Source organism: Diadema setosum, chromosome 13 (genome assembly GCF_964275005.1).
Source record: "Diadema setosum chromosome 13, eeDiaSeto1, whole genome shotgun sequence".
Classification (NCBI taxonomy): domain Eukaryota; kingdom Metazoa; phylum Echinodermata; class Echinoidea; order Diadematoida; family Diadematidae; genus Diadema; species Diadema setosum.
The window spans coordinates 2,566,972-2,577,162 of record NC_092697.1 but is presented as its reverse complement, the minus strand read 5'-3'; the positions used below and the strand labels follow the sequence as shown (position 1 = coordinate 2,577,162).

General features: G+C 38.0%; 1 protein-coding gene across 1 annotated transcript in view; it reads right to left on the bottom strand.

Annotated features, from left to right (window-relative positions):
- Window positions 1-470: 470 nt before the first annotated feature.
- Window positions 471-10,191, bottom strand: part of LOC140237066 (uncharacterized) — a 30,824-nt gene continuing 21,103 nt past the window's right edge. The window contains exons 15-16 of the mRNA XM_072317006.1: window positions 9,947-10,074; window positions 471-739 (exon numbers count right to left, since the gene is read on the bottom strand). Coding sequence (XP_072173107.1) covers window positions 471-739; window positions 9,947-10,074 — 397 coding nt within the window. The remainder of the gene's footprint in view (window positions 740-9,946; window positions 10,075-10,191) is intronic.

Sequence of the window (10,191 nt, the reverse complement as noted above, 5' to 3'; positions counted from 1 at the left end):
CGCCTCGGAGAACGCTCACGCAACAGGACATAATCAGCCGAACAATCTCGCATGGACTTGAACCCTCAACTGTGGGCCACAGTGCACCGCAATGGGCAACGACTGAAGGTCGATTCAATCGAAAAACAATATCAATCAATCACTACCCTTTAATTCTTTATCAAATCTATTTAGTCATGGAACAGTACACTCCAATGAAGTTTGTTTTTGTTTTGTTTTGTTTTGTTTTTGTTTTTTGTTTTTTGTTTTGTTGTGTTTTTTTTTTTTTTTTTGGGGGGGGGGGTTGAGCCAGAGGGATTACTAGTAGATGTATTGTCGGTAAAATTGTAGTCGTATTATTCACCTTAAGTGGTCTTTACAGAAATTTCGGCAAGCGGGAACAAAACTTACAAGAGAATTAACGTAAAAAAAAAAGAGCTATATTTCATTTAAAAGAGAGATTAAAGAGATGCAGACGTCGCCCATAGTGATCATTTACCGTCAAATACGTAGAAGCCAGCAGGTCTTGTAAACGCTCCTATCACGGCGAATTCACTTGGCCAGTCCTGTCCATCTAGCCGCAAGGACGCAAAGCCATCCAGATCCTGGTCAGTCCACATGAGAGTGCCTCTATGCCATATGAGTCCGAAGGGATGTATGAGGTTGTGGCTGCTATCCAAAATGGTTTTGCGATCGAGTCCGAATGGATCAGAGCTTTCGATTTTGTCGAGACTGGCGTCACACCAGTACAACCGGTCTCCTACACGTCAACGAGGAAGAGACGGAAAATGATTAAATAACACAACAACAACAATTAACAACTCTTAACTCAGTATTAGATTACTTGGAAAATACATCTTTAAAATAATGCTCAAGAATATAACCAAAGGGTCTTGCAGGTGCTGTGTAAATTTAGGCGTAAGGTTTGTTATCACGAAAGTAGGAATCATTTTCCTTTACAAATAAGTGCAAGGACACATTGGTTGTCATTTTGAGGAAGATACCACTGGAAATCGTCTCGTGTGATGCATTTGGTTACGATGACGTAAAAAGGAAAGTAGACAGTGTTCAATTTTCATTCAGCAACTACACTAATGTGGCGAATGAAATTCATTTTAACTCCCTCATCGATAGTACAGCGATATCTTTCGTGACTGCTAAAAAGTATTATATTCCACATACAAAAAAATGTTGCAATAGGATTGGTCCAGAGCTGATCACGTGATGAAGCGTAGTTTTGCCCATCACATCACCTGAGAAGAAAAGTTCGTTACACTCTATGTTGATAGTCCCTTTTGTTTCGCTGATCTCCACACAGTCCACACAGTCCCAACGCAAGATGAGTACGCGCGAAATAAAAGTGCGTTGCACTGTGGACTATCATGTGACCTAGGTCACTTGATAGTACACAGTGCAACGCACTTTCACTTCGGTGCCGCGCGGTGCGCGCAGAAAATTCATTCAGCGTGTTTCTACAGAGAATCCGATAGACCTAGAATTTGCAAGCGCGTAATCAAACACTGCGCTAACGCAGACCCGGGTTGTTTCTACAGAAAGCGCATAATCGGAAAGAATCCGATTCTCCACCTGAATACAGTTGTGACCGGATGTCTGGAAAGTTGGCTGGTGCATTGTGGGCCTGGGTAGAGCATCTACTGATGATGCGATCGCCGATTGAACTAGTAGAAACTGAGCAGGGCCTGGGCCTATAGTGTGGGTACAAGTTACTACCGGCTGTTGGACGAATTTGTTTTCATCTAACTTAACGTTAGGGCTCCTACTCTAACGTTAGCTCCAACGTTTATACCCTGGATTAGAAACTAGTTTTCTACCAATTCTTTGGTTCGTCAATTTTTCACGGATCTTAGGGTTGGATTTTTATAACTGGATTATCACATGTGACGAGACAACATCAGTTCACAGAGACACAGCTTCTGTAAGTTCTATCTAACTAACTGTTTATGTTAGGGCTAGGCCCTACGTTAGGCCTATTTCTACTAGATTCCTAGTCTAACATTTAACGTTAACAAGTTAAGATAAAAAATGATTAGGGCCTAACGTTACACGTTTTAGGCGTAACTAGATCATAACGTTAGGGCCTAACTTATATGTTCTAGTCTAAAGGTTAGGCCTACTGCGACTGGATACTATATAGGGTTTCTAGAGTCTAGTTCTAAGTCATCAAAAATTATTAGATCTATATTAATGTGACTAACAAAAAACATGGCGAGGGAACATGCAAGTTTTGCTGAGTCGAGGGGAAAGTGCATTCCAAATCCAATGTCTTTTTTTAAAATATTTCAGTACTTTAGTCTTTACCAATGATTGACAGGTGAGGTCATCTCAAGAATAATATTGATTAGAAACGTCTAACTGTTAGAACGCTTCTACAATTCTAATTTGGAAGGATTTTTTGTGGGCGTTCCCAAATAACTGTTATAGTGTTAATCTGAAGAATAATAAAAGAAAAAAATCGCTAAATATAAATGGAATGTTTCTAACGTTAGATATTCGTTTCACCACAAAATGGACAGGGCAGAGCCAGGCAAAAACTGCCTTTTTTTCCAGTCAAGGTTTTCTCACTTGATTCTGGTACTTTAGACCATACTTAACAAAATAAGCTTCTGCGCCATCTTGAAATCTGTCCCAAATCCAAGATGGCCGCCAAATATCCAAAATGGCCGCCAGAGGACCTAAAAAGTGCCTTCTGTGGTTAAGATTTGTCTGGGGATGGGGCTTTTTTTTTTTACTCTATTTGATGATAAATGGTAAGAGGAATAAGATTCAGTAAATTGAAATTAAAATCAGTTTCTTTTTTATTGCGAAAATCCAACCTGGCCGCCAGACGCAGCTCCCGAAATTAATAAATGTCATAATAACCGGAGGGCCAAACCCTAAAAACTTGCTTACTTAACGAGTGAGTTCCACTCTCTCTACAAACTAAGTAGACCATGCTTATTTTCAAATTTTTATTGTAACAAACAACATTCCACTTGTCTACTTCAAAAAATTTGTTGCAAAAGCCTCCAAATCCAAAATGGCGTCCAAGATGGCCGCCATATTTACTGAATTTGCTATTTGAAAGATAAAATTTGATAGAAACATCAGATTTCAACAAATGTGATGTCATATGAAAGAAAATAAAATATCCTCCAACAAGTTAATACCATTTTTGTGGGCAATTGTGATAACTGAATTGAGATATAAAGGAAAAACACTCATTTTTTGATATTTTTTTGAAAAAAGGAAAATCATGAAAATGCTTGATTCAGCATAAATCAGAAAAAGACTGAAAGATTACCTTGAAACATTTTTAAGAATTTTGTTTAACATATAATTAATATTTGGAGAAAATTAGGGGTCAGTACCATTTGCGGTTCAGGAGTTATAATGTCTCAAACTTGAAAACTCACTATGTTAAAATTTCCACTTTAGCTGTGACAAGACCTTGTTGGTCGTAAAGAGAGTCTGCACGCGCCAAGACTACTACACGCACCACTGGCACTGACGCTTGCAGCAGTGCTGGTGGTGCGTGTAGTAGTCTTGGTGCGCGCAGACTTTTTTGACAAACAAGAGTTTGTGCCTGCAAACTAACTTTTCATACCAAGTAGTAGCTCAGGTGACGCTGATCGTTATCATTTCAAAGTAGATTGTTCTGATATGTTTTTATGCCGCCGCCAACGAAGTGGCCGGAGGCATTATGTTTTCGGGTCGTCCGTCCGTCCGTCCGTCCGTCCGTACGTCCGTCCGGACGTCCGTCCCGTTTTGTTTTTGTCGATATCTCAAGAACCGTGTGGTGGTTTTACATCAAACTTGGTATGAGGGTATATCCTGGGGGATAATACTTTGTTTGGATTTTAGGGTCATGGGGTGAAAGGTCAAAGGTCACAGGTTATTTTGTGAAAAAAAAGGTTGAAATTTCATGTTTTTCTCCATATCTCGCAAATGGTTAAAGGTATCTTCATGGAACTTAGTGTATATATATGCTTGTACCGATGGGCAGTGATTATCTAGGAAAGTTGGGGGTCATGGGTCAAAGGTCAGGGGGTCAAAGGTCAAGGTCAACTCCTCAAAATATCACTACTTGTATTTATGCAATACCTGAAGGTTTGTTTTTTGAACTTGATGTATGCATGTATTACCAAATATATATTCTGTGGGAAGTTTTTGCCAAAAGGTCAAAAGTCAAAAGGTCAAAGGTCAAGTGAAAGTGCTTAATTGCACTTTTTCCTCCATATATCGAAAGTAACTCAAGGTATCATCATGAAACTTAGATATTTATGCATGCTCTACCTGACAGTGATTCTCTTTGGAACTGTGAGGTCAAAGGTCAAAGGCCAGGTTTAGATAATGCTATTTTACCATTTGATACTGAAATTATACTTTTTCTCAATACCTTGAAAATTACTCAATGCATAAACTTATAAAAGGGTCAAAAGTCAAGTAAAAATCATCAGTTCCCCAAACACCTGCACTCTGACGTTTTAATCATTCATCCAATTATTGAACCTAGTTCTAGGAAAGTGAACATTCAGCACATTTGTGGCAAACCTGTCATTTCAATATTTTGCCAATTGTGTGAAACTGTCATCACACATTGTCAAGACATTGATTTGTGGCAAACCTGTCATTTTTAATATTTTGCTAATTGCGTGAAACTGTCATCACACATTGTCAAGACATTGTACTATAGACCTATTAGGAGAACCATGCATTATGGCGGAGGCATACCAGTCGCCGTAGCGACATTTCTAGTTTTTTTATACTAAGCTGTCAACAGTTATCAATGTTATGGTTTCTTGAAAAGAAATGGTGATATCTCCGTATGTTTTAGGCTTCATTTTATATATATATATATATATATATATATATTTTTTTTTTTTTACATGGCAGAATGTTTTGTGATACAACTAACCTGCACATATATAAATCGAATGTGATATCTCTTCCAATGGTAAACGATACCTTTAGTGTGTTGCGTCAGAGTCAAATCTGATTGATAATTTGATGTATTTTTAGAATTTCTTGTATTGCTGTCTATCATATATATTGTCCTTGTTTAAAACATATTGGCCCGAATTCACGAAGGTGGTACAAATGAAACCATGGTTTAAACCATGGACAAAAACTGTGGAGTGCCAAGTGTCGCACGGAATATTTCGTTACGAAATTGGTCATTTCGTCGACAAAATGACCGTTTCGTTAACGAAATTATCATTTCGTGGACGAAGTGTTCATTTAGTTACCAAACGTTGTCATTTCGTTACAAAATAATCATTTCATTGACGAAATGGCAGATTTCGTAACGAAATATTCCATGCGACACTTGGCGCTCCATAGATTTTGTCCATGGTTTAAACCATGGTTTCATTTGTACCACCTTCGTGAATTCGGGCCATTGAGGGTTTATTTATTTTTTTTTTTTTGGGGGGGGGGGTGGAGCTCATTTAAGTGTTTGGGTAAGGCCCGATCTTTGATTTAAAAAAAGAAATGCTTCTGTATCAAAGATATGCTTTTGTACTTGTATGTTACTCTGCTGTTGTAGAAACGTGAATGATGATGGCATATGTGTAATGATATCTGATCCGTACATGTCCTTGAAAGCCCTTCTGATCCGAGCACCCCCCCCCCCGAAAAATCCGACATGGCGGCAATTTCTCAAAGTTGCTTTTAAACGTGTTGTGCGAAATTACTTTTCAGTATATTGTTCAAATAACACTGTCCAAAATGATTATTCATGCTGTATATTCACATTTCTGAGGGGCCCACATTCTACAAGACTTGCCTTTTTAGTGGGTCCCTCCATTTTTCGAATTATCCACAATGTTTACTTACTTCAAATCACTCGAGTTTTATGATAATCTGTAATGATTGTAAGGTAATACAATTATTGTATTCTTTTCATCCTACATAGTTTTGAGCACCTGATTTTCTGTTACCAAAAAAGAAGAAGTGATGTTTATATGTTCTTGTCGAAAAATGAAATAAAACATTGAATTGAATTGAATTGAATTGAATTTACAAATAAGCATGCTGAAAGTGTATTCACTGTGAATAGATTTTTCTTACATCGTTTTAGGCTGATTTCATGTGGGTTATAGTGTCAAAATTGAATTGAACTAATGCCATTGGTAGATGCTTTCACATTTTAGATATCAGGATCACTCGAGAGTGGAAATGTTCATTTTCATTCCTGTTAGAGTGATCTCAGGGATCACTCAAAGAGTGACGAGTGATCCCTAAGGTCACTCTAAAATGAGTGAAAATGAAAATTTTCACTCAAAATTCACTCCAATTTTACTTTAAATTTACTGATTTCCGTTATTAACTCCTTCAAAAATGAAACTTCCACTCGATTTTTTTTTTTTTTGGAGTAGAATATCACTGGTTTTAAAAATATCTCCATAAAAACCCATGACGGTTTGAAATAGCACTACAATTTTCAAAATATATAAAAAACTATAAATAGATAGCACAACAGACAAAATTGTACCAAAATTAAAATAATACATTTAATTTGGCGCAATAAACTATGTCAGCTTTGATGGCCTGCAATCTTGAAGTTTTTGAGTGATTGATCCAAATTTTGTTTTAAACTTTCTATAGCATGGTTGTTTCAAGCTTCTACCTCTATTTGAAAGACATTTTTTGCTTCATCTCATCTGCTCCAGAACAATCTACTTTGAAATGATAGCGATCGGCGTCACCTGAGCTACCACTTGGTATGAAAAGTTAGTTTGCAGGCACAAACTCTTGTTTGTCAAAAAAGTCTGCGCACACCAAAACTACTACACGCACCACTGACACTGCTACAAGCGCCAGTGCCAGTGGTGCGTGTAGTAGTCTTGGCGCGTGGAGACTCTCTTTCCGACCAACAAGGTCTTGTCACAGCTAAAGTGGAAATTTTAACATAGTGAGTTTTCAAGTTTGAGACATTATAACTCCTGAACCGCATATGGTACTGACCCCTAATTTTCTCCAAATATTAATCATATGTTAAACAAAATTCTTAAAAATGTTTCAAGATAATCCTTCAGTCTTTTTCTGATTTATGCTGAATCAAGCATTTTCATGATTTTCCTTTTTTCAGAAAAATATCAGAAAATGAGTGTTTTTCCTTAAAATCTCAATCCAGTTATCACAATCTCCCACAAAAATGGTATCAACTTGTAGGAAATTTTATTCTCTTTCATATGATATCACACTTGTTGAAATCTGATGTTTTTATCAAATTCTATCTTTCAAATAGCAAATTCAGTAAATATGGCGGCCATCTTGGACGCCATTTTGGATTTGGAGGCTTTTGCAACAAATTTTTTGAGGTAGACCAGTGGTATGTTGTTTGTTACAATAGAAATTTGAAAATAAGCATGGTCTACTTAGTTTGTAGAAAGAGTGGAACTCACTCGTAAGTAAGTGAGTTTTTAGGGTTTGGCCCTCCGGTTATTATGACATTTATCAATTTCGGGAGCTGCGTCTGGCGGCCATGTTGGATTTTCGCAATAAAAAGAAACTGATTCTAATTTTAATCCACTGAATCTTATTTCTCTTACCATTTGTCATCAAATAGAGTAAAAAAAAAAAAACCCATCCCCAGACAAATCTTAACCACAGAAGGCATTTTTAGGTCCTCTGGCGGCCATTTTGGATTTTTGGCGGCCATCTTGGATTCGGGACGCAATATTTTTTTTTTTCCCAGGATGGGAAAGTCACTAGTGTGTGTAAAGTCTACGGCAGTCTACTGACAAAAAACGTCTGAAACTAAGACTATAGGGAGACAAATTGTGTTTGCATACTTCAAAAGCCCAATGACCACCTATATCGGCAGCTCCTCGCTGTGGCACGATGTGTTAGTGCTCTGATCATGGAGCTATCAATGCTTAAAATATGGACGGTGGTTCGAATCCCACGCTGGGTTTTGCTCACCATCTTGTTTCCATTTTTGCTTTTAATTTGTAAAGTATAATAAGTTTGTAACGGTTTATTCCGTCAGGCTTATAGAGAGTAATAAAGTCAAAGACTTGATAGTTACTCTCTATCCAAGTCACCAAGACAAATAAATGCCTTTCCCATCCTGGGAAAAAAAAATATCGCATTCGGGACAGATTTCAAGATGGCGCAGAAGCTTATTTTGTTAAGTATGGTCTAAAGTACCACAATCAAGTGAGAAAACCTTGACTGGAAAAAAAGGCAGTTTTTGCCTGGCTCTGCCCTGTCTAAAAGTGATGTTGAACTAAATCAACACAAATCAACATGCATTTGAATTTCAGGGCCCCTTTAACGTTAAATATAAATTAGGCCCTAACGTTAGACCTAGATGTCTACTAGAGAACCATTCTAGTCTAACTTAACAAGTTTACGTTAGAAGTAGGCCTAGAACGTTAGTACAGTAGGCCTAGATCTAGATCTAGATCTAGTCTAACTGGCAGTGTTTGAGTCTAACACAAACAGCCTAACGTTACAACTAGTATCGACTGTGTAGTGTAGTGTGTCATTACACAGTTAGAACAAAGGCCTAGGGCCTAACGTTAACTGTTAACTGTGTTAGACCTCTTCGGGCAGGTAGGATTTAATTCAGGTAGAAACTAACGTTAGGGTCTAGACCCCCTATGGAACTTTTACTAGACTAGAACTGTAGTGTAACGTTAGTTATATTCCATCGTTGTCGTTAGATTTTAGAAGTAGGAACTAGGATGCCTAGATAGCGTTGATTCTAACGTAAAGTTTGTTAGGTAGACACGCTACCTCTAATGTTAACTAGAATTCTAGACATCTAGACCCCTACACCCCTATGTAATGTAGTGGACTCACCTTTTCCACTTTTGGATTGAGAAAATGTGCTTCAAATGTTTCGATAAATGAATGTTTGAATTTCCTTTCATTTTCGGACTAACGAAACGTCGTAGGCATACTCGTATACCAAGATCCATATTTCTTAGTAACGAACCTTTAGAAGTACGACAAAAAGTTCGTAAAACAAACCCTAACACTAGTTTGCTAGACTAGAGTTTGTCTTTTCCGAGCTAAAAAGCATAATAGTTACTAGGCCTAGACGATAGTTAACGTTAGAATCTAACGTTAACTTAGATCCTATTAGTGTTAGTTGCCTTGGTTTTAAAATTACAGCGCAACTGGAGTGTGACTGTGTAAAAATAACACCCCTTTTCGTAATCGTGTGTCTTTTCTTTATTTCAAAATTCAGAGTATTTTCTTTACAAGTGAGTCAAATCTCAGGCAAATTGTGACTAGATGATCTTTGATACTCGGACGTGTTGGAGACACCCAACTAACGTAGCAGCAAAACATTAAAGTCACGGCCACATTTATGTCAAACTGGTGATTGTCTTCCGGGTCAGTATCGGATTATTGAACCTGGCGTGTTTCTACAGCGCTGACACTGGAAACTGCCCCGGAAAGAACTACCTCATTAGACGGTTAAGATAATCGGAATCGGTATCGGAATCTGCATCGGAAAGAAACCGTTACTGGTGCGTTTCTACAGGCCCCTCTATCGGATACAATCCGATAGACCCGGAATTTGGGGTTCTGTAGAAACACGCCGATTGTTTTGTCATCTACGCGCACACGTAGCCTAAGCCCTAAGGATACCTAAAGACAGCTAAAACGGTTTCAGATGTGGAACAAAATGGGAATTTCTAGGACCCTAGATGTGGAATATAAAGCAAGTAATCAACTTTTAGTTTCAGGCAATGAGACAAACTATCACTTCCTCGGCGATCTGAATGTGTACGTTATCTTTCCTCAGCTGCGCTTCGGAAAGATGGCTACATCCAAATCGCCTCGGAAGTGATAGTTTGTCCCATCACCTTCACCAACGTTGATTATTTGCTTATCATATGCATTGTAGTACTAGAACTCATACAATAGTATTATTTATTTATGAAACATACTTTCAACCGTCGGTAGAGTGGATCATTTCATTATGATATCCTGAGTGTATAGTTACCGTCTGTGTCGCTGGTTAGACTATAGGGCCAAACGAGGCCCGTTTCTACAATCGTCTGTCGACCATTGCCCGAGAGATCTGACATTTCGATTTTGGCCGCCGCTCCCCGATCTGTCCAATACAGCCATCTAGGAGAGAGTCCATATTTTTACATTGCAATTTTCCTTCCGGTTGACACTGTCTTAAAAAAAAAGATTACATGTCATTGTTATCGTGTTTTGATTTTCTAGTATTCCAAGTATACT